The sequence below is a fragment of the Ricinus communis genome, chromosome 6 (assembly GCF_019578655.1).
Source record: "Ricinus communis isolate WT05 ecotype wild-type chromosome 6, ASM1957865v1, whole genome shotgun sequence".
Taxonomy (NCBI): domain Eukaryota; kingdom Viridiplantae; phylum Streptophyta; class Magnoliopsida; order Malpighiales; family Euphorbiaceae; genus Ricinus; species Ricinus communis.
The window spans coordinates 10,790,167-10,816,621 of NC_063261.1; the positions used below are offsets into that span (position 1 = coordinate 10,790,167).

General features: G+C 34.8%; 1 protein-coding gene across 1 annotated transcript; it reads left to right on the forward strand.

The window, feature by feature from the left end:
• Positions 1 to 5,407: 5,407 nt before the first annotated feature.
• LOC112533817 (probable aspartic proteinase GIP2) lies at positions 5,408 to 16,471 on the forward strand. Its single transcript, XM_025156299.2, has 2 exons — positions 5,408 to 5,738; positions 15,825 to 16,471. Exons 1-2 carry the CDS (start codon positions 5,408 to 5,410, stop codon positions 16,337 to 16,339), a joined length of 846 nt encoding a protein of 281 aa, XP_025012067.2. The 3' UTR covers positions 16,340 to 16,471.
• Positions 16,472 to 26,455: the final 9,984 nt, after the last annotated feature.

Below are 26,455 nucleotides of genomic sequence, written 5' to 3' on the forward strand. Positions count from 1 at the left end.
CCTAATCTCTACATCATCTCTAAAATTTCTAGCCACCTTCTTCCTTACAAAAACCCTAAAAAAGCATCACCCCTTACTTCTCTAAATGCCTCCATACTTGTGAAACCAATTCAAGTCGAGCAACAGCTTTTCTACTATATTCAATGTACCCAAAAAACCACTTCCAAAACCCCTAAAAAGAACTCCTTATGCTATATTCCAACAACTTTAAACACTCCACATATCTCAAGCCCTCACTTTGACCAACGTAAAACATCTAAAAACCCCATTTTTACCCACTTGGCATACATTCCTAAGCTAAGCCTACCTAAAGAAACACCACCCTTATTTACATGTTAAAAGTTTCTATCTTGTAGGTATCTTCATGAGGTCCAGGAGTTCTAGAAGTCCCTTGGTGTGCTTAGGAGCTTAAGAGTCCTTTTCCTCCATCCAAAGGTAATATCCCGAGGGCCTAATCTATGGAGTTCAACTTGCTTTTGTACATATTTGATGTGCATAGTTTTACACATATTTGCTTGCATATTATTGCATATTTTCTTAGCAACTATTGTGCTTTTATTCCAAGATCACCCGTGTTTTGTGTTCTTTTGCATTTCAGGAGAATTTATAGGACCATCATTAGTATTTGAGCAATTATATATCAATACATGCGAAAACGAATAGGAATTCATCAAAGATTGGACAAGAGTTCGCAGTGCATACATTGAGCACGGCTTAGGTCAAGGCTGTGTTGATCAGCACGACCTGGACTCTGGCCGTGACCAACCATGAGGTTTTGGTCTTCAAAACATGGCATTTTGGGCACGGTTTCTGTAGCCACTACGGCCTCTAACATGGCCTGCGGTGGCTCAACACCGGCAGGGGCATGGCCATGAGGAAACCCTAACTGGTGAGATCCGAATGTTCAACACGGCCTGAACTCTGACCGTGCTGACCAACATGGCCTTGACCACGGCCATGCTGAGATAAATATATAAGGAAAACTATTTTTTTAGGGTTAGCTAAGTAAGGAGCGAGAGAGCCCCATTGGTTGGTTCGGTTTTTGCATAGTGCTGAGTTCGGGAGAGAGTTGTAAAGAGTGAGAACCCCGGAATCGCAAGGTTTCGAGTGCAAAACAGTAGTGGAATAAATCGAGAGGCAATTGGGGAGATTAATCGTAGTGCAGATTTAGATTTGGAGCTGTTCATCCAATTCGAGAGAAAAGGGTGTACATGTTTCATTTTCATTATTCTTTCATTGTAATTGATTTCCCAGTTGTTTTAAACATGAACATGTGTAGCTAGATCGGTTAAATCCATTAGGATTTCTTTACTATGTTGTCTTAGTATTAAATTGTTGGATTATTTGAGTTTAGTTTTGTATCCTTCTTGCTTTCAGTATTAATAAGATGATGCATTATTCATGAGACTTTGTGAATTGTGGTGTTTAGATTGCTTTATGTGATTGAGAAATCCATTTGGAGATTGAAATTTTTAATAGCAAGAACTGGTTAATACTCACTTAGAGATAAAGATAATTAACTAGCCGGATTAAGAATTAACAAAGCTTAATGGAGGCGAATTAAACCTTAATGCTAATTTAAGAATAAATCGTTAGGAAGAGATTCCAACTTTAGGTTCTTGAGTTTAGGAATTCGGTGAGCTTGAGAGAGAAACCGAATTCAGTTAAGAATTCATCCACGAGTAGCATAATTGGACTCATCAATCCTTTATCTTTTGTTTGATTGCCAACTAGTTTAGGTTCCTTTTGGGTTTGCTTTCTTGTCTTGGTTGTTTCATTTATCCATTCATTCCTGCATCTCCCTTAGAACTTATCTTGTAGCTATTAGTTAGTTTTAGAAATTATTCATCATTCATTTTAGGCTAATATAATAGAGAACAAAGAAGTAACTCTAGGCTTTCACTTTCTCGAGGAATACGACCTTGATACTCAACATGAGTGCTAGACTGCATCGATAGATTCACTACTTTTGGATGTAGCTGCATAAGTAGCATATCAATATTAATCACTATTTAATTATATACATTGCTTTCATTGAGTGTTGGGGGTTCTCTATTAAAGAATAGTTAAAAATAAAATTTTGAAGGCTTTTGTAACCTTACCCTATGTGGGGTAAGCCTTACCCCACGTGGGCTTTCGTTAAGCCCACATGGGTTAAGCTTACCCCACACAAGGTAAGCTTGCAGAAGCCTCTAAACTTCTATTTTTTAAGGTGTTTATGGGTAATTAAGGTTTTTAATATGCTTTATATGATAGAATAATTTTTTTCAGTAGGTCTAGCTCCTATTTTACATGTTTCAAAGTAGGTTTGAAATTGGTAAGCATGCTTTACGTTGATTCTTAGATTAATATGTGCCTAGGTTGCTTATTTAGCTTAATCATCTTTTAATACTTTATTCGCATGATTAGAAAAATGCTTAGAATTAAGTGAGCATGTTTACTTCCTTTTTTGATTAAAAATAATTTGGTTTTAGGTTTCATATATAAAGTTTGCATTTTCTTCATTTTTTAGTATTTTAATTTTGCTTATTTAGTGTTAATCCTAGTATTTGAATGCTAAACTAACTTCTTGTCTTCATAGTACAGGGTAGGCTCCTTTAGAATTGGCTCAACCTTCTCTAATGAGGGTACCTTAGGTTTAGTCTTAATTATATACCTATGTGTTTATATGCTTATCTGTGTGACTAAATGTTAATTAGGATATTCGTTAATCCCAATTATATTTTGCTAATCCATTTTGTACCCCATTAATTCCTCCTTTTTCATTCTTTATATATGTTTTGTTGATTGCTTTGGTATATTTAGATTTCACTCCCATGCTAAAGGTTAACTGGACTTGGGTTGATTGATCATCTCATATGCTTACTAAAATAAATTAACTCACCAATGTGAGTCTCCCGCCTTCCATATTTTATTCACCTAATTGCTTAAAGATAAAATAAACATGGCGCCAACATGTTTAATAAAACCGATTCAATTGGGTCACATTGGTATGTCAGATAAAATCTAAGGTACCAGTATACCTCCCTTAGGCCTAGTGGCACCAATGTGCCTTCCATGTAGGTAGATGTATGCTGAGTTAGTAACTTTTTTTCCTCACTCTGTGCATGATTAAATAAGATAATAAAATGTCATTATAATAAAATAGGTAGTAACTAAGCTAAGGCAGTACAATTAGGAAAACTAAAAGCCTTAGAGTCTAGTGGAGGACGAACTGTGTGTCCGAGCGTGTTGGGGTGCCTAACCCCTTCCCAGCATGTACCTGACTTTTTGAACCCAGATCTCTGATTCGTGGAGGGGGGAAGTTAGGCTCTCCACAAGAAATCTAAGTTGCCATCCTTCGCCCCTCTCTAGTTGTCCTAGTTATCTTACTCGGGTGGCGACTCTAGTTTTCCTGGAGAATTCACAGTCACTGTAGTTGTCGTGATCCCTTGAGACACCTTCCCAGACAGCTCACCTTCGAATCGAGCCTAGTATGGATGAGACAACCTTCGACATAGTGAAACGGTTGCTATTGCTAAAGGGCCTAGCTCTAGAGAAAAAATTATGCTCCCAACACCGACTTCGCTGGGGACATTATGAGAATTCGATTTCGTTTTTCATTTTCCTAGTTTTATGAATCTAGCTTTGTATAATTTTCATTAGAGTTAAGACGACCCAATCTTTATCCAGTGTCACTAATATGCAAGATTTCCTAATTCCATCCGAATGGGAGACGACTCGTGTTAGTGATGATCACCACCCTTGTGCATGTATTAGGGGACAGAATGCTTATCGTGTCAAGTAGCGACAACACTCCCACCTAGCTATATAAAAGGGATAAGCCTCCTCTAGTATAAAAAAGTTATACTTTCAAAGTTAAACTAAGCTTGCTTATCCTAGCCAAAGCTCATGTAGTGATATAGATCTTTCCCCTAAGTTTCCAAATAACATGTGAATGTATGCTTGCCTAGAATAACCTTATGACTTTCTCATTATTTTCTTAATGCACTCAAAACTACTCAAAGACCAACACTCATCGACATTGGCATAAAGGTGCAATACCCATACAGACGGTGAAAGAGTATCACGAATGCATTACGACAAATAATGAGTATGATTCATGACTTTATTCCACTGTTAGTGCTTGAAACTCAGACTTAGACCGCTCATAATTAGAATCCTTCCTCATGATGAATGTTTGAGAAACGCATGATAAAAGGATAACAAATGAAAGTTCAATCTCCCTTAGAATGCGAGACTTGTAACGTCTAGTGGAGAATTCCCAATTATAGGTTAGCCTAAGCCTAAGTTTTAAAAACTAGAGAGAATCAAGCTTCGACCATTCCTTAATGATGGCTTAACTAAACCAAAATACATAAGAAAGAAGACTTGCCACTACTCGACTTTAGAAGGGAGTGTTGCATCAAAAGTGTACATTGATGTTCTATGTATTTACATCTATTTGCACACAAATACTTGATTGTGATTAGGATATGAATAAACTTTGTGGTTGCTTACCTATTTTCTTTTAATGGATATTGCATGTGCATTCATGCCACACACACATCTAACCATTTCTTACAGCTATTTCTTTTCTTGACCTGAATAATTTGTTCGCTCAAGGAGAGAGCATACACGCATACATGCATCATGCATTATTTCTAACTTCTGTTTCTTCAAAGGTCACGATGGCTAAGGTCAGGTTCGGCAGACGACTTGTTATACGGCAAAGCATCATAATGGAAGAATATACTGAGGCATCTCAAATGGTAGAATTAGAAGCAGTTCCAAATAACATGGCCAACGTCAAGTCTCAAATGGAAAACCTAATGGCCATGATGTAGCAACAGGTTGAAGTGCTACAAGTTCTCACCGTGCAACTCCAAGCGGCTACAGTGGCTCCAACTGCAACTACAATACCAGTAGATAATGGAACCACCAGTGCGGCTGAACGTATGGGAACAACTCCTAAGAACTCGGTTGTACTAGATTTTGGACAAGCATTAGACAAGGACAAAAATGGCATTAACCCATATGAGTTCACTAATGCTGAAGAGGAAGTTTAAGTTAAATAGGCTGTTGTTATAGAAATTCCTCCTCTTGAGAATCCCAAAGTAAAAAAAAAAGATGCATAAGCAAATCTATAAGCTCCAGAAAATGCTAAAACTGAAAGGAAGTAATAGGCGACATTGAAGAGCCTACTGTGGTGACTACCAAAACTAAGAATATTAACCTCTCGGATTTACCTAAGTCTAATGGTACTGGTGATCCTCATGCCTTTATCAAGTCCTACTGAGTAGCCATTTCCACATGACAAAACCTCACCAAAGAATAGATTGTCAAGTTCTTCAGGCTCTATCTGGAAGGGCAAGCTAATCGTTGGTATTGGCAACTAGATGAGAAGGTCCGTAATGATTGGAAAGACATGGTCAAAAGGCTTGCAGGTCAATATGCGTATAACACGGAAGTAGAGGTCACCGTTAAAGACCTAGAAATGACTAAACAGATGCCAAATAATGGTATTTCCGGTTTCATGTTGTGCTTTAGGGCGAAGGCAGCAATGATCACCAGGCCTTTAGAGCGAGATCAGGTTCGATGTATGGCTAAAGGAGTACTTGCTCACATTCAGGAAAAGCTGGCACCTATTCCTCTTAGGACTTTCAAGGACTTCAGGGAGTGTGCCTCGAATCTAGAGAAGCTTGAGCACAAAGAAGGTAGCTTTAAGAGAGGTTCGGTAGAGCTTAAGGACCAAAAAGGTTAGTGTGTCTCAGGTCGAGCAAAATTTTGATCCTCAACCCCTGAAGTATTCTAAATTTCTGGTCCTTTTATCTCAATACTTCACCAAGCTGTAAGAGCTCCAATCATTGAGCCCACCTTTCATAAGGCTATGGGTGACTCAAATGGGTAATATGCTTACTATAAATATCACCATCTGGCTAGTCATAACACCGACCTCTACTGTGCCTTGAGGAATAAGGTTCAAAAGCTCATTAAGGAGGGCAGATTGCTGATCCTGAGTGAAGGCTTCCTTACTTTCATTTGCTTTATGACTTTGATAAATAATACTTTCAGTGTGTTGTAGTGGATAATCAATGTTCCTTGTTTATTTGTGCAATTGTTGTGCCTGATGTCTTGATTATCTTACATGCATATTGAGATTCCATGCCATGTCATTCACTCAATTCAAGTATCACTGACTCCTTCAAAGAGGTCGTGTCCATAGCTTGCCTAACTCTCGATGAGAGGGTGAGAATAATATATATATATATATATATATATATATATATATATATATATATATATATATATAAAGAGATTGCCTTTGCTTGATCCCATGAAACATGCCCGGACTAAACCCAGGCATGTTTGTTGTAGTGGATAATTAATGTTCCTTGTCTATTTGTGCAATTGTTGTGCCCGATGTCAATTTGCATTTTTATTGATTATCTTACATGCATATTGAGATTCCATGCCATGTCATTCACTCAATTCAAGTATCACTGACTCCTTCAAAGAGGTCGTGTCCATAGCTTGTCTAACTCCAAGATGAGAGGGTGAGAATAGTAAAATATATATATATATATATATATATATATATAATGAATAAATAAAGAGAATGCCTTTGCTTGATCCCATGAAACATGCCTAGACTAAACCCAGCCCTAATCCACCCAAGCGTCAAGCCAGTTGAAAAAAGAAAAGAAAAGAAAAAGACTCAAACCAAACAAGCACAAATAAGTAGAAAAAATGACCCAAGCTAGCCAACAAGGTTCTGATCCTAAAAGAAAAGAAAAGAAGAAAAAACCAAATACAAACTTAATGAGAAACCTCCCCTTCCTCATCAAGAACAATTTTTGTAAAGTGATAATAAGTCTATTAGACATAAAAGGCGATTAGACCACTCAACTAGACTAAAAGGCTACACCAAAGTGAATGAAACAATGGAAATAAAAAGATAAAAAGAAAAGGAAAAGAAAGCCCGCTAGGCTAATAATCATGCATAAGAAAATGACCTAGGCAAGTTAGGAAATTTAAGAAAGAAAATAGTGAGTCAGAAAACCTAAAAAGGCTCACTGACGACGGGAGTCCAGTCAGGCGCTTGGACACAACAATAGTTCTACTTGAATTGAATGATTTGATGACATCATATTGAATAGCCAAATGCTTACTAGATGATCTTTCAGAATGTTCAATTAACAAAAGTGAAAGACATCCTGCAAGCAGACGCAACAAGAATTTGCAGCCATCGAGTAAGTCGTCATTGTCAGAAATAATCAAGGGGTAAGTAACTTCCACTCCTTTTGCACCATACTCTAAAAAAAGAGAAATGAAAAAAAAAAGCAATAAAAGAAAGAGAAAATCATAAAAAGAGATGCCTTCTAAGTTGAAAACCTCTAAAGGGGTGGCTTAGGCAAAAGTTAAGGCTGGCTTGCTAGATTGAAAATTCACAAAGGCGATCTAGGTAAAAATAAAGGCAATACTAGCTAAGTAAATCGAAAACCCAAAAAGAGCGATTTAGGCAAAAATTAGAGCATGAATAAAGAAAAAGGAAAATAAAAATAAAACATAAAGTAAAAAGGGTGTGGGAGCAATAAACACTTAATGAATGAGCAATTTACATTAGAGATAGTCACTTTCTCCTCAATAAATTGCGACCAAGACAAATAGGAACCTAGCTAAAATCAGATGGGCAATGATAAAAGATTCTGACATCGCACATGCTTGAAGAATCTTGGCATATCTTCTGGACTTAGATAGCTCGCATAAGAGAGGCTATATCTCGTATTTGGACTGCGAATCATAATGGTAGTTCTAATGATAACATATGTTTAAAATGACTCTTCCTTAGATGCATCCATGCACGATGTATGTTTCGTTGCTATTAAGTCACCGATAATCCAAAATCAAGTACAAGTAGGGTATCCTTTTAAGGCAATAAAGAGCCAAACACCTAGTGGATAAAACATAATAGTAGAAAGATTAGACAGTGATAATGTTGCCATTATCGAGCAGTTCTTCTTGTCGGCTGACCAAGCAAACACACACAAAAACATATTAACTAAGATATCATTACATATCATGCATTCATGAATAAACAAGACTTGGTACGAAGCACCTCAGATGCACAACTCAAACAATCCACTCTTTCAAGTAATCAAATAATCACCTCCCAGGCCCAATTCACATTATTCATTCATTCCCACTAACCCAAGCCTAGAATACCATTCTTGAGGCCAGGTTTTCTTTGTAGACAATTGCTTTGTTCAACTCCATTATGCAGGAAGAAGTTGCTAAGCAGGTGAAAGCCAATTTCTTTGATGTAGTCGACTATCCTAAATAGTTGGTGAATATCGTCCTAGTCCTGAAGAAGGATAGTAAGGTTAGAATGTTCGTGGGTTATTGGGACTTGAACAAGGCATGCCCTAAGGATAATTTTCCCCTTCCTCACATAGACGTTGACAATGCCACTTCAAGCGCGATGTACTCTTTCACTGATGGTTTCTCTAGGTACAACCATATCATGATGGCAGTAGTGGACAAGCTGAAGCCATCGTTATTATTGAGTGGGGACATAGTGCTATAAAGTTGGTGCCTTTTGTACTAAAGAATGCAAGGCAGCTTATCAGAGAGCAGCCACTATCTTTTTTCACAACATGATGCACAAGGAAGTGGAAGTGTATGTAGATGATATGATGGTAAAGTCTGAAACATGGGAAGGAAATATTTAGGCTCTTGATAAGTTCTTAAGACGAGTGGAAAGGTATAACTTAAGACTTAATACAAAAAAGAGCATATTCATAGTAACACTAGGGAAGTATTTAGGGCACATAGTGAGTCAATGGGGGATAGAAATCGATCCGGACAAGGTAAAGGTTATTCAAGAGATGCCAGTGCCAAAGACAGAGAAAGAAGTTAGGGGATTTCTAGGACGTCTACAGTACATCAGAAGATTCATTTTCAAGCTCATAATGGTTTGTGATCCTATATTCAATATTTTGAGGAAACATCAACCTATTGTATAGGATTAACATTGTCAAAAAGCCTTCAACATAATTAAAGAGTATCTGATGAAGCTGCCAGTACTAAAGTCGTCGAAAGATGGAAGGCCGTTGATTCTATACTTGGCTTTAGAAGACAAAGCTGTGGGCGTAATGGTAGCACAGTGTAAGTCTAATAGTGTGGAGCATGCAGTTTATTATCCTAGTAAGAAATTGTTGCCTTGTGAGTCAAAGTATAACCTCGTAAAAAAGACGTGTTTAGTCATGATATGGGCGACGAGGAAGTTGAGACTCTATTTACAATCTTATAAGGTGCAAGGAAATTCAAAAATAGACCCGTTGGAATATCTGTTCAAAGCTCCATCTTTTATAGGAAAGCTGGCTAGATGGTTAGTGCTTCTAATAGACTTCGAAATCGAGTATGTTACCAAGATGGTAGTCAAGGGTAGGGCAGTAGCAAAATTTTTAGCTCAGAGTGCGATCGAAGGAGATGACCCTTGAGATCTGAAGCTTCCTCATGAAAGTCCAGAGGCAATCGAGATCCAAGAATGGAAAATATACTTTGATAGAGCTATAAATGCGAAAGTAGTAGGGTTAGGAGTAGTTATGATCACGTCGAAAGGAGAAATGTTGCTGATAATTAAGAGATTAGACTTTAAAGTGACTAATAACATAGTGGAGTAAGAAGCATGTTTATTTGGATTAGAAGCGATCATGGTAGCGGGAGTGAAGTAGTTGATGGTTTATGGGGACTCCATGTTAGTGATTTAACAAACCATCAAGGAATGGGACGTGAAAGAAGAAATGTTGAAGCCATATGTCAATTACCTCAAGACTTTGCTTGCAACTTCTCTAAGTGTTCATTCACACACTTACCATGAGATGAGAACCAGATGGCGAATGCACTGGCTACCCTATCGTCGATGTGGGATAACCCCTAGCAGCTCCCAATAAAGCCATTAGTGATTGTAAAGTTAGGAGCATCTTATTATTAAGGGGATCGAGTAATGCAAATCCATATGGAACCAAAATAAAAGCCTTGGTTTTACAATCCGAAGAGGTTTGTAGAAGATAGGGAATACCCTGAAAAAGCATCAACAAATGAAAGGTATGCATTGCAGATACAGGCTAGGAACTACCTCAGCCATGAAGGAGTGCTATATAAAAGAATGACTTCAAGTGTCTAGCTTTAATGTATTACTAATATGGAGGCGCAAGTAGTGATGGAAGAGATGCATAAAGGGGTATGCAGGCTTTATATGAACGACATAATGTTAACTAGAAAGGATATGCTTCAAGGTTATTACTGGTTAATAGAAAAGATTATACAACTCTAGTAAGGAAATATCATGAGTGCCAACTTTACAGCAATCTAAGTCACATACTTTAAATAGAGCCAATACTTTTTTTAATGATCATATGGCTACATGAAAGTTTTAGAGTTGTATGTTTAAATCTAGAACCTGCCATGCAAGATGTTTTGGCCTTCTGCCAGTTTGTTCTTTTTCTATGTTTATATTATTTTCTATGTGTTTTAGTCTATTTAATTTGTTTTCTATGCTTTTATTTCATTGTTATATATTTTATATTATTTTTTACCTTCTATGCATGAAAAATTGGCTCTAGGGCCTAAGAACTTTAAGAAAAATCACAGAGTAGCCAAATCAAAGGCTTAGAGTCGATTGGCTCTGTGACCTCAGGCGATTAGTTCATCAGCCATATTTGCCCTAATTTCGGATTTCTATGTATTTTGATAAATTTTGTAAATTGGAACTTGTTTTAGATATTTTTCTTTCAATTTATATAATTAGTTTAATTTCCTACACTTTATTTTTATTTTATGTTTGACGGATGCTAAATATCTACTATGTGATGCCTAATTAAAACTAGAAATATAGACTTTAGGTTAAAATTGGATCTTAATATAAAAAAAGTAATATATTAGGTTAAAAGATGATGAAATGGGCTTAAATTTAAAATTTATATAGACTTAGTGAGTTTTGCCATGATTTAATTAAATTAATTGGACCACAGTGGGATCACTCAATTAGGCCTCAGTATAAAAGATAGTGCATTTACACTTAAAGGCTCGAACTAAATACATATTTGTAATTTGGCCAGATTAAGTTGGCTTTGTAGAAAATTGAAACGTTAAATAGGCTAATAAATCAAACATGAGTTGGGATTAATAAAAATGGGCTAGAATGAAGAGGACCTCGCATGTTGTAATGGATGCTTATAAAATATAAATTGTCGCATTTATAGGGAATAGCTCGTTAAATAATAAAATTAATTCTGAATTCATCTCTAGATGTGGCGAAGCTTCCTTATGAAATTTAGTGTGCAATTCAATTAGTAAAAGTGTCCTGGAGAATTACCCGAGTGGCGACTCCTATCTCCGTACTAGTCTTTGTGATTAGTTAGCGTGTTCCTATTACATTAAAAATTCTTCTAATGTCGTAGTCGCCAGAGACACTTAGGTACACACCCGATACTACCTCCACACTTAGAATTTTAGAAAATTCTAGATATATTAGATAACTATCAATAATTTAAGAAATTAAATCCCTTGATTTTATCCGATATTCAGTTAAGTGAATATCCATTTAAAATTTATTTAAATTCAAATAATTTATTGGTAAGATCTTCTATAAGGCATTTTTGACATTTTAAATTAATTAAACACGTAAAACGACATCAAAATTCAAAAAATAAGCTAATAAGGACTGTATAGAGTCAATCAGCTCCGTGTACAATTGATTCGGCTATAAGCAAAGCCGATCAGCTTAGGGGCCAAAAGTTCTAATTTTTCTCGTAATTTAGTCCCGAAATTTTCAAAAACTGTTGTTTAACCCTTCAAAATTAAATCTTTTCTATCAATTAGGTCCAAATTGATTTTAAGAAGCAATTTAATTTAATTATTCACAATCCTAATTAGGATCCGCTCATCCTCTATCTTTCGAGACTCGAGAAAGGCAATAACTTTCATCATTAAATTTTTCAAATTCCTTTGATATCTAAATCCAAACAATGGGTGTTGATACACAGGTTGAAATACCTTATGGCAACCAAGAGGGGGGAGTGAATTGGTTGTTTACAAAAATCAATTCTAATTAAGAAAATGTACTTTGAAAAATTTGAGTATCAAAATAAATATTAGCGGAAGTAATTAATCAGAGCAATTGAACAATTCTCAATATAGAATGCAAGAATAAATCACAACATATAGCAAACATAAATATAACAAATATAAGAGTGTAGGGAAGAGAGATTCAAACACAAGATTTATAGTGGTTTGAGCAACTCCTTGCCTACATCCACTCTTCAAACTTCACTTGAGATTTCCACTATCAATGATCTTTTTATGGCTGCAAGATCGAGCCCAAGTATTTTCAAGCTCACACTCAAACTTCTTACAAGTGTTTTAATGGCTAACACTCAAACCTTCAAATCCAAGTGTTTTCCTATGGCTAACACTCAAACCCACGTGTTTTTCAATGGCTAACACTCAAAACTTGAAACCCAAATGTTTTATGGCTCACACTCAAATCCAAGTATTTTTTAATGGCTAACACTCAAATCTTCACACCCAAGTATCTTATGGCTCACACTCTAACACTTATAATAGAACATGATTTAAAGAAGAAAGAAACTAAGTTCATTCTTACAAATATAGCTCAATAGTAAAAGGTAGAGTGTACTTACAACCCTGACATAAAAGTATTTCAAATTTACAAATGAAGAACAAGAGGGTTTGATGATGAATTCTATGCTCAAAGATGTATGAAGATGTTTATCACTTGTATTTGATCTTTGGAGAGCTTAACAACCTTCAAGTTCATGTTCCAAATGAGTATTTATAGTGTCTTTCCTCCATATAGCCGTTACAAAAGTTGGTCAAGTCAAATCCTTTCTAACAACTATAAAATCGTCATTAAATGCATTGTCAGCATGAATTTCACGGTCAAGAAATCCTTGTTGCGATCGCACCAAATATGACTGTTGGAGAGTCGATGCCGTGATCTAGGTCGCGATCTCTACTCGGCTATTTTTGCTCATTTTTACAATCGCGATTTTTGTGTCACAAGCGTGATTACTTCCAAATTCAATATCTTGAGGTCTACAACTCCCAATGATGAACTTTTTTTTTTGAAACTTTTGTCTTTCTAGTTTTGAGAAATGTCAAAAACATTCATCTCATTCTCTAAAAAATCAAAATATTTTATTCCGCATCTCAGTGTGACACTTTAAACATGCTTCAGTATTTTGGCTATTGCATCTTCCACACACTGCGGATTGATGTAAGATCTTTTGCATATGAAACTAGACTTTCAGGCTATAAATCTGAAGAAAGGCATATGTTAAAAATCCTCTCACATAAATAATACTACTAATTCTAATTGACCTCATATGTTTTAGTCCAATCTGAAAGTTCTAGCATAATTCACTCAAAATTTTGAAACTTAATTTTTCTAGCTCCAAAAACTTTTCTAATTTTTATCCCAAAAAGTAGACTGATGTAACTATCCACTCATATATGGTTTGCCCTCATATTTTCTTCAAAATAGTACAGTTTATTCTTTAAAATTCAGCTAACTGATTCTATTCTATGGAGATCATGCTTGTTCACATGAGTTTCTTGACTCCACATGCTTTTTGTATTGCCCTTATATGTTGTATCACTCTTCCATATTATTACTTTATAATTTTATCTTGATATTCATATTGACTCAAGTCTTCAAGACTTTAACTCTTGAATCAATATTCATGCTTATGTCTTCATTTTCATCTTGCATACTCCAAATATATTTGCTTCATTGCATCAATGGTAATTAAAGAGGACCTGCTAACAACAACAGCAATAAAAAGGTTGTTAGTAGTAATAATATTTTGCATTATCAAAAGCACATATAAAATCTTGGGGTTAACAAAAAAATTTGTTTTACATTTTTTTCCTTATATAAATTAATTAGAATGCATTTCAAAATATTTCAAGGCATATTGCACTATGATTTTTAAAATATTTCGGTAATAATTAAAAACAGTCAACATTTATAAAAGATAAATATTCATATCCAAGAATTTATGTTATTCAATAAATAACCACCTACTACATAAAATTTAAGTTCATCTTTTTAGTAAAATATCAACCATTTCATTAAAATTTAATAGTAAAAATTATAAAACATAACAAGTCATATTCAACATCAATCTGAGAGGATTCTAATCCCATTTCTGTAGGATGCTTAGTTTTCCAATATCTTCTAAATGTCTTATAGCTACCTCCAACTTTAAACTTGTGTTTTGGCTGCAATAGTTACACCGTGAACCATTAGATATTTGTATTTTTTTTAAATGCACTTTAAAATATTTCAGATTATGATTAATTTTTTCTCCTCTTCATTCTTCTTGCTCTTGCCTTTATTCTACATTAATTACTTTTTGTTGATCATCCACAATTTTTCTTACTCTTTTTATGTTGGAAAATTGTCTTTTATATTATACATGTTTTCGAAATATTGATTTGAAGTATTTTCAATTTTATTTATCTTTATTATTGTTGAAAAAGAAAGGATTTTGTATTAAGTTCTATTGAAAATAATATAAAATAGTACAACATAATATTTTTAATAATAAAATTTGTATTAAATAAATTTTTATAAAAAATAGAAAAAGAAAATATATATAATGAAATTGTAGAAAAGGAATAAGTATAGAGAGAAAGTGTAAAAATGAGAGAGATAGGCGGTATTTAGTAAAACAAAAAATTAAGCACTAAAAATTTAAGTACTGAATTTTTAAATGTTGAATATATTGAATACTGAAATTTTGAGTATCAAATCTAATTAATATATTTGATAACTGTCTTTACTTTACTAAAATTTTTATTTGGATATGTTTAACTCTATGCTATTAATTGTTAAGTTTTAATTATCAAATAAAGTTTTAAAATAACAAAGGAAAAAGAATAAAAATCAAAAAATATTTAGAAAAAATAATCATAATATTAAGATAATATAAACACTTTAAAACTTATTAAATTTTAAATGAGTACTACAACAATTAACAAAATGAGCTTTTATTTATATAAAAGAATTGAGTTAAAAGACATCAAAGTTTGCTTTACTATAAAATTTAAAAAATTAAAATATTTTATTATAAAATTTAACAGTAAAAATCAATTGTCACTAATATTACAATCTTTAAGAGTTTAAAATTTCTGATTTGTTATTATAAAATTTAAAAATATATTAAAATTATAAAATTATTTTAATAAGAATTTTGAAAATGTGATACTTGAATGTGTTCAGTAAAGATTTTAAATTAAATATTCTTTTTATCATTTTAAGCGGTAGTTTTTAACTTTATTTTAAGTTAAGCATATATTATGTTATCAAATTTTAGAAATTTAAAGATGACGGTTGCACACGTGTGCAATGATCATGTTTTGTTTAAATTGGACCGTTGCCCTTGCAGCAAAAAGAGGGAGCACTTCTTCTAAAAAAAATTAATAAAATAAAAGAGGGACCTCTTAAATTGGACCGTTGCATTCGGAGCAGAAAGCAGCAAAAAGAGGGAGCACTTCTTCTGAATAAAATAATAAAATAAAAGAGTGAGCACTTAAATTGGACCTTTGCATTCGGAGCAGAAAGAGGGAGAGCGTGCAAGTGCAACAGTCAACTTCAAATTGCATGTGTTAATTTTTGTCGACTCTTTATTGTAATATCTATCGAATTGATAAAAAAAGAAAAAAAGAAAAAGAAAAGAGAAACCTTGGGAACATATAGAATCTTACAGAAGAAGCATAAATAAATAAAGTTTAACCTTCTGCAAACTTGATAGTTTTAGAGTCAGTTAAGTCGATCAGAGTCGGTGGGGAAGATATTAAAGCTAACAAGACTCTGCTGTCCATTAATAATGAAGGAAAGGGAGGAACCAGGATCAGCACCATCAAACCTTACACAATCTTACATACTTCTATATTTCAAGCTCTTGTTAAAGCTTTTGTCAAAGCTTATGATATTAAACTGATACCTCCTGTTGTTGAACCACCATTTGGAGCATGCTTTCCATCATTTAGCGAGGGATCGGGACCAGAGGTGCCTTTAATTGATCTAGTCTTGGAAGGTCAGGGCAGTGTGTACTGGAGGATTTGGGCCGCAAATTCACTGGTAAAAATCAGTAGTACCCTGACGTGTTTGGGATTTGTTGACGGCGGAGCAGACCCTTTTACCTCAATTGTCATTGGCGGGCACCAGATAGAAGACAATCTTCTACAATTTGATCTTGATTCTTCAAGACTTGGCTTTAGCTCTTCTCTCTTTCGTAGAAACACCACCTGCTCCAACTTCACCTGATTGAATTATTCCCTATAACTAATAAAAAAATAAATCAATAGATGAATGTTTGATGCTTTTACATTAAATATTTAATACATATTTACTATTTAAAATTAATTAATATGTATTAAATTAAATAAAAAGTTTCAATATGTATCTTGCTATTAATTACTTGGAGAAAAATTCTTTTTTAGGTATATTGCTACATTTATATAATAAGTTGATAAATGATTTATATATTTTTAATAATTTTAAATGATAAAGTATGATTCAATTATTTAATATTAAACTATAAAATATTTTTTTTATTAGCTGTGATGTATATATTAAATTTAAATAAAAATAAAAAGAGAAACACAATAAATTGAGAGAGCTGTTTTATGTACATTATAATGCAATCTGCATTAAAAAATTCCATCTTCTTTTAAGTAAAGATTAAATAACTAATTGATTTATGACAGCATGTGGTTGGATCAATTAATTAAGTCCTTTAAAAGACCTTCCCTGGTCAACCAAAGATTCCCATTCCTCCAGAGAAATACATTACTATACGTCAGAGCTGGTGGAAAAAAGATACAAAGGGTGCCTTTGATTGATAAGGCATCATTGGAAACAAGATCAGCAATGTCAATCCTTACAATGTCTTGGAGCACTTCTGTTAAGCCAGGGTATAGTGCACGTGTTTGGGATTTGTTGACAGTGGTCAAGAACCTTCGACCTTCGTTGTCACTGGTGGGCGTTAATTAGAGGACAAGGTCGTACAGATTGATGTTGCTTCTTCGGCTCTCATTTACGTTTTAATTTAGTTAAAATTTATTAAATTTTTTATTTTTATTTAAAAATATATATAAAACAAATAAAATTAAAATAATAAAATTATTAGTATATAAAATATATTAATTTATTAATATAAAAATTAATTTAAAAACTTCATTCATTTATTAGAATTTAATTTAATTATAACTAATTCTATAAATTTGATTATGTAGGATATTAAATTAATTTTATTCTAATTAAAATATATAAATTTTAAATTTATATATAATTTTTATAAATTTTATGAACTTCAACCAAACTCAATATAAACAAAAATATAATTAATCAATAGAAATTCCAACAATTAAAAAATGAATTCAATTCAAATTAAGTTCGAACTATTAAAAATATTAATTTTTTAATTTTATACTTATTTAATTATGTAAATAATAATAAAAAGTAAATTTTATTAATATTGAACCTAATTGAAAAAAAAAAGTAAAAAGTTTCAGTCATAAAAACTCTCTAAAAAAAATAGACACGATTATTTTACCCTAATGAAAATAAAGTTAAACAGATCTTTTTCTAATAAAAAATAATCTTAAAAACTATTATCATATAATTAAATATAAAAAATAAAAAAAATTAATTGAGCTCTTCTTGCATAGTAAGTATCCAATTATTATCAATTAAGGCCTCATCAATAGATTTAGGCTCAATTTGAAAGAGAGGCTAGATTAATAACATTTTTAAAAGAGAATCTAGTAGTTACCCCTTTTGATGGTTCACCAATGATTTGGTCTTTGAGGAGATCCTTCTTAAATTGTCAATCTCTATCAAGGTCGGTGTGTGCTTGAATAGATTGACTAGGGGGCAACTCCTTTACTTCCACCTTTTGTGGTTTCATGCTCGTTTCTCTTCTTTGATCCTCATTGAATGTACAGATTGGTTGTTGAGTTGAGGGAGAGTTAAAGATATCTACCCCATCATCAACAATAATTACCTTTCTCAGATCAAGTGAGTTAGACTCATCAAATACAACATGCACAGACTCTTTAACAACTTGAGTTCTTTTATGGTAGACCTTATAGGATTTGCTAGTTGTGGCATATCCCAAAAATATTCCTTCATCGATTTTTGAGTCAAATTTTTCAAGATTATCTTTGGTGTTAAATATGTAGCATTTGCAACTAAATACCCTTAGATATGAAATCTTAGACTTTCTACCATTCTAAACCTCATAAAGAGTTTTATTTAAAATAGGTCTAATGTAAACACGGTCTGCAATGTAACGGCCTCGACCCAAAAGTACTTAGGAAGATTGTACTCATTGAACATGGTTCGAGCCATCTCCATCAATGTTCTATTATTCCTTTCAACAACCCCATTTTGTTGAGGTGCCCCAAGGGAAGAATAGTTATGAGAAATACCCGTTTATTCACAAAAGGTTTTAAAAATTTCATTTTTAAAATATTTTCCATGATTGCTTCTAATGGAAGTAATTTTAAAATCTTTTTCAATTTGAATTCTTTTTGAAATTCTTAAAAATATTTTTCATCCTTATGAGCAAGAAAGCCTACCTAAGTGTATCTAGAATAATCATTCACAATCATAAATGCATATTGCACGCCACCTAAGCTAGCAACCCTACATGGTCCAAACAAATCTATATGTAAGAGTTGAAGAGGTCTAGAGGAGGTTACTGTAACACCCGGAATTTTTTTTATATATTTAATAATGAATTTTTTTATTTAAGTTAATTTTAGCTTCATTATTATTGGGTTTAATTTGAAATGATTATATTTTGGTTATTCAAAATTTTCCCAAATGCATATTTATATAAGTAAAATTATATATCGGAAAATTTTGGAAGAAATTATAAAGGATGTGTTTATAAAAGAATTTTGGAAAAATTGGTATTATAATTGATTAGTAGTATTAAATTTTTAAGTTGGAAATTGATTATTTAATTTAATTGTGTGTTAGTACTAAATTGGAAATTTATTTTGGAATAAGGATTAAAAGTATAATGTTATTTTTATGGGGTTTTAATGGAAATTTGTGAGTTTGGTATTTTCGTAAATAAATATGTCGGTCAGGGGTATTTTTGTAATTGTGTATTTTCAATAATTCGGATTTGGCCCAAATTAAACAGTTAGGGGCTTAATTGAAAGGCTAAAGGAAAGTTTGGGGGTCAAATTGGAATTCTGCAGGATGAAATTGTAAGTAATTAAGGAAGTTGAGGGACCAAATTGCAATAAAGAAAAGTCCAGGGGTCAAACGTCGATATTGAAAGGAAAGAAATCGGGGAAGAAGAAAGGAGGAGAGAGAGAGAGAGAGGGCGATGGCCGAAGAAGAAGGGGAGGAAGGCGGCGGCGTGGTGGTGGCCGTCGGGCGTGGGGGCCGGAGGCGGCGTCTTGGCGGCCAGCGGCAGCGGCAGCGGCCAGCGGCGTGGCTTTGGCCTTCCGGCCGATCTTGGTGGCGATCGGCTCCCCGGAGAGAGCTTCCTTTTGGCGGCGGCGTCGGTTTTGGTGACCGGAGGAAAGAGTTCCGTGAAGTGGAGGCAGCCGCGTTTATGGGCTTTTCCGGCGAGCTCCGGAGGATGGATGATCGGAGGATGTATCCCGACTCTCCTCGGCCTCAAGCTTCGCGATGGCGATTTTGTGGCGATCGGGCCGTTGGCAAATCGACGGTCGAGATCGTCTGTAAATCTCTCCGGATGATCGGGTGTCGGATCGGAAAATCGGGAGGCGAGGGATCGTCGTCAGTAGCGTCATTGTGAGTCCGATGGTGTGTTCGGATCGTCGATCGGACTCCCGGTAGTCGGCCAAGCGATCGGCGTCTCGGTAATTATCTTTGGCCCGTTAATTTTAGAAATTCTTGGTTTAATTGTGTCTATTAGATTATTTGATTTTAACTCACTCTCGGGGTAGCGGTCTCCATTTATTTTTTTCAGATTTGTATTTAGTTCTCCTGCGACTCTTATTCGTGTGAACTCCTTCATCATCGGGTGATGTATTTGATTTGGTATGTAAATTGGTAAATCTTAGATTCTCCGTGAGTAGTAATAGTAGATGTATCAGTTGTAAATTTCCCGAGCCTTGGGTCTCGCCCTAGTTTTTCCGGTAGACCAAGTAATTTTTGTAAAGTGTAGCTATTAAGATAATTTGTGGTTTTAATAATATTAATTTGAGATGAGATTTGTTTAAATCAGTGAGTGTCAGGCTTACTACGGGTTTCGGTGGCCTTAAGCTTACCCATTCCCTAGTGCCGGTCACGGGCCCACGGGTGGGGTCGTGACAGTTACCTTATTTTTGGCTTTAAAAGAACTCTTATGTTGTTTCTCCATTTGATATGCTCCACAAACCTTGTCTTTTTTATATTTGACTTTTGAAAGACCAAGGACATGCTCATCTTTGTATAGTTTCCAGTGAGCTCTATACTAGCATGCTCGAGGCGTCTATGCCACATCTAAGAGTTATCATTCAAAGCTACAAGACGCTCAACCTTTTGATTAGTCAATTTAGCAAGGTCAATCATGTATACATTGTTAATTCATATGAATTTACTCAAAAGATTATGTTTTAGATTATCTACACATAGTACATTGTCAATTAAGGGTGAGTCTTCTTTACCAATTTTTTCAGTGCCGATGATCTTATCTTTGACAATGTCACTGAAGGTTATCTTACCTCCATTTTTCATCTCAAGGTATGAGAAGAGATGTGGATTACCTGTCATGTGTCTAGAGCACCCACTATCAAGGTACCACTTATTTTCTTTTGTGGTACTCTTCAAGCACACCTACAAAATAAAAAGATCACTTCCCTTTAGGTACCCAAATGAACTTGGGTCCTTTATTGTTAGTCTTGGATGCATTACCAAATGGATATCCTATATGGCTCATCCTTATAGGACACTTATAATTTATGTGTCCATCCATGCAATAATAAAAGCAGGTTACATTTGTAAGATGATGATTATGAATTTGATGTATATGCCCATTCCTCAAAGGTCTAGCATGTGAGTTCTTGTGATCATATCTCCTCCTTTGATGTGAGACTTTAAAGTTTTGAGCTCTTTGCCTTTGCCTTCCTTGACCATTTTCCCTTTTAGGTTAGGTATTGGAAGGTGGAGCTTGAGCTCTTATAGGTCTAGAACTAGAAATTTCTTTCCTAGATTCGGAGGAAGATGCAAGTAAATTAGATGGTTTCAAAATATTGCTTTGTTCTTACTAGAACCATGTTCAAGACCTAAACCATGTTTAATTGAAGGTTACCTTTGAGCATTTATCAAATCATCGAGTTTTTCTTTACCCTTTGAAAACTTAGCAATTTGAGAATTTATTTTTAAAAGCTCCTTTTTCAAATTCTCATTTTCTTTAGAATAATTCAAGTTTTCAATGGTCAAGGTTTCATTGAGTTTAGTAACTTTCTTATGTTCCAAGAGAGCTACCTTCCCTTTAAACAAACATTCTTCTAGGGATGTAGTTAACTCTTCATTATATTTTGAAAGTGTCACGACCCCACCCGTGGGCCCGTGACCGGCACTAGGGAATGGGTAAGCTTAAGGCCACCGAAACCCGTAGTAAGCCTGACACTCACTGATTTAAACAAATCTCATCTCAAATTAATATTATTAAAACCACAAATTATCTTAATAGCTACATTCTACATAAATACTTCGGTCTGCCAGAAAAACTAGGCGAGACCTGAAACTCAGAAAATTTACAACTGATACATCTACTATTTACTACTGCGGAGAATCTAAGATTTACCAATTTACATACCAAATCAAATACATCACCCGATGATGAAGGAGTCGGATTCTTGAATAAGAGTCGCGGAGAACTAACGATCACGAATCCGAAAACGGTAAAAATGAGGTATGGGTCTAGAGTGAGTTAAAATCAAATAATCTAGAGACTATTGCTTCTTCTCAGAAAACATAGATTATTCAAATCAGTATATCAAACCATACTATAATCATACCCTACTATTTCCTTCACATAAAATATTAATCATTCGAATCAAAATATCAACCATGCACGTAAATACAATCCATATTATAATCATACCATAATAAATTAATAAATAAATAAAATATATATTTACTTTTACGGGACGAGTGGCTCGGTAGAACCCTAACCCCAAATTCTAATAGCCTTTCGGCTCTCTTAATCCAACAGGTCTGGCGCCCAGAGAGCAAGCTCGATCAGGGTCCTTACCTCCAGCCTGAACACTTGAATTCCAAATAAGCCGGCGCCCAGAGAGCATTGCTCGATCAGGGACCTTAACTCCGGCAATCAACTGAACTCAGCCCAGAGAGCAAGCTCGATCAGGGCAGACAAATCCATAATAACCTTATATCCATGATCATTACCGGTGCGCACGCGGTCCTGATGTAACCCATCAGGTGGCATGTTCTACAAGCCACATTTCCCAATTCGCAATCATCACATATAATAAATATCATTATCTGATGAACTCAACCAACACATATCGAAATAAAGATTAAAGATTTAAGGTAAAACAACGTGCAATTTGTGAGGGGAAAAATAATAACGCTTATCTTATTATAACATACTAATAATAATATTTATATTATTTCAAATATTAATAATCAAGTGAAATCATTTATCTTGCGATACTAATAATCATATTATGCATGAACTTTCAAAATAGCATATTAAATCAGACTTAGCAATAGTGCAATGATTAAATGACTTTAACTCACAGGATTGGGCGACCTCCTAGCTCTGCTCCGGTGCCTCGGTAGGAGCGAGCCGAACAGACAGATCATCTAATCACGGAAAACAATTTATCAATACGCTGAGACAATCGATCATTAATCCTAGGTCTAGACTCCTGGGGTATTTGTCTAAGAATCTTGACTCGGGAGAATTCTCACCGAAAATCCGTGCGAACCTCCCCTACAACACGAACATTACCCCCGTAAAAACGGGTCCAGGACTGCCGGAAGAACACTTCCAATATCCAACAATTTAAACAACGGGAGTCGGGTCCCCGAACTTCACTATTTCCGACTCGCCACACAAAAATCGAGGCAAGCGGCGGACAATTATTTTTACTCACAAAAATCATCAAATACTCAATATAATCCAATAGACACAATTAAACCAAGAATTTCTAAAATTAACGGGCCAAAGAAAAATTACCGAGACGCTCGATCGCTCGGTCGACTCGTCTAGCCGGGAGTCCGATCGACGATCCGAACACACCATCGGACTCACAACGACGCTGATGGCGATCCCTCGCCCGATTTTCCGATCCGACACCCGATCATCCGGAGAGATTTGCGGACGATCTCGGCCGTCGATTAAGCGAAGCCCGATCGCCACGAAACCAGTGCCATCGCGAAGCTTGAGCCGAGGAGAGTCGGGATACATCCTCCGATCGTCCCTCCTCGCCGGATCTCGGAAAAGTCAAAACGCCGGCTGCCACCATTTTCTCTCTCCACCGGATCTTCCGTCTCCGGCCACCACAGCGCGCGAAAGCTCTCGCCGAGAGAGCCGATCGCCACCCGGCTCGGCCGCCAACAACGCCGGAAGCGGCCGGAACACGCCTTGGCCGCTTCTTCCGCCGCTGCTTCTGCCGCCAGGCCGCCCTCCGTCGACCTGCGCTCTATGCCCCGACGGTCGCCACGCCGGCCGCCTTTCTCCCCTTCTTCTTACCGCCCTCTCTCTCTCTCTCCCGATCTACTTTCTCTCTCCCCGATTTCTTTCCCTTCAATATCGACATTTGACCCCTGAACTTTTCCTTATTACAACTTGGTCCCTCAACTTTCTTAATTACTTACAATTTCATCCTGCATAATTCCAATTTGACCCCCAAACTTCTTTCTAGCCTTTCAATTAAGCCCTTAACTATTTAATTTGGGCCAAATCCGAATTATTGAAAATACACAATTACAAAAATACCCCTGACCGACATATTTATTTACGAAAATACCAAACTCACAAATTTCCATTAAAACCCCATAAAAATAACATTATACTTTCAATCCTTATTCCAAAATAAATTTCCAATTTAGTCCTAACACAATTAAATTAAATAATCAATTTCCAACTTAAAATTTAATACTACTAATCAATTATAATACCAATTTTCCCAAAATTCTTTTATAAAAACATCCTTTATAATTTCTTCCAAAATTTTTCAATATATAATTTTACTTATATAAATATGCATTTGGGAAAATTTGAATAACCAAAATATAATCATTTCTCAAATAATTTACTTGAATAATTTCTTAAAATTTCAAACTAATTGGGTATAGAAAATAACTTATTTACTTGATTAATATTAAATTTTTCATTAAATCATTTCAAATTAAACCCAATAATAATGAAGCTAAAATTAACTTAAATAAAAACTCATTATTAAATATATAAAAAAATTCCGGGTGTTACAGAAAGTGAGCTAATCTCAATTTTTAAATCATCAATTAGCTTTTCAAGCTCATTTGCTTTATTTTCAAAGAATTTTTTCTTTAAAATCATTTGATCATAATTATGAATTGTAATGTCACACATCTTAACAAGTTCATCATAAGTGGGAGAGTTAGAGTCAATTACCTTATCGTTTGTAGGTTCCTGCATTGCCATAAAGCAAAGATTTTCTACCTCATTCTCACTCAAGTTGTCATCATCTTCGATAGCCTTAAGTGCCTTTTTTTTTTTTAATTCTTAGGGTACTTCTTGAGCTTAGGGCAATCCACTTTGATGTGAACCGGTTTGTTGCAACCGAAGCATATGATTGATTCTTTCTTAGTGTCATCATGCTTCTTGGACGGTTTGCTAAAATTCTTCTTCTTCATAAGAATGTTTCTTAGCTTCTTAGAAATGAGAACAAGATCCTTATCATAGTCATCACTATGATCACTTTTGCTATCACTCGAGATGACTTCATTGGCTTTGAGTGCAATTACTTTTCCTTCTCTTCCTTGACTTTCTTGGCAATTTCTTTTTTATCATTTGTCATGATCATCTCATGAGTGAGAAGCTTGCCCATAAAGAAGTCGGTAGAAAGAGTAGGGAGGTTATTGGCTTCTTCAATGGAGTTCACTTTTGAATCCCACTCCTTTCTAGGAAGAACTCTCAAAATTTTGTTGTTGATCTCTTTAAGTTGATATATCTTGCCAAGCTTCTTCAAGGCGGTGATGATGCTCATAAGTCGGCTATACATTTCGGAGACCTTTTCATTCAGTTTCATTTGGAACATTTCATACTCATGTACCAAGATTTGAGTCTTCTTAGTCTTCACTTAAGTAGTCCCTTCATGTTTGTTTGCTAATGAATTCTAAATCTCCTTAGCGTAAAGGCAATGTTTAACTCCACTGTACTCTTCTCTAGACAGAGCACAATATCCAACATGAGAAAACAACCCCAAAAAAGTGGTATATTTTTAAATACGAGAAAACAACCCCGTAAGAGAGGTATATTTATAAATATTACAAAACAACCCCGTAAGAGGGGTATATTTGTCAATATTAGAAAATAACCCCGTGAGAGGGGTATGTTTGTCAATATTAGAAAACGTGGTGAAACCCTACTTGGTGAGATCCACATTTCGTACGGCTGGACTTGACCTTGAACACGGTAGTCTTGAGTTAAATATATAAGAAAAATGAATTTTTCTTAGAAAAAAAAGAGGGGGAAAGGAGTGATATAGAGCCCTGGCGGCTGGTTCGGTTTCTGCACAGTATTGAGTGCGAGAGAGAGTTGCGGGGAGTAAGAATCCCGGAATCGCAAGGTTCCGAGTGTAAAACAGTAATGGAGCAATTCAAGAGGCAGTTTGGGAGATTAATCAAAGTAGAGATCCAGATTTAGAGTTGTTCATCCAATTCGAGAGAAAAGGGTGTACATGTTTTATTTTCATTATTCTATCATTGTAATTGATTTCCTAGATTTTTTTAAACATGAACATATTTAGCTAGACTGATTTAATTCATTGGGATTTCTTTACTATGTTGGCTTGATATTATATTGTTGGATTGTTTGAGTTGGTTTTATATTCTTCTTGTTTTCAGTATTAATAAGATAATGCATTATTAATTGTGATGTTTAGATTGCTTTATGAGATTGAGAAATCCGTTTGGCAATTGGAATTTTGAATAGCAAGAACTGGTTAATAATCACTTAGAGATAAGGATAATTAACTAGCCGGATTAAGAATTAATAAAGCTTAATAGAGGCAGATTAAAGCTTAATGCTAATTTAAGAATCAATCGTTAGGAAGAGATTCCAACTTTAGGTTATTAGGTTTAGAAATTCGGTTATCTCGAGAGAGAAACCGAATTCAGTTAAGAATTCATCCACGGGTAGCATAATTAGACTCACCGATCCTTTATCTTTTG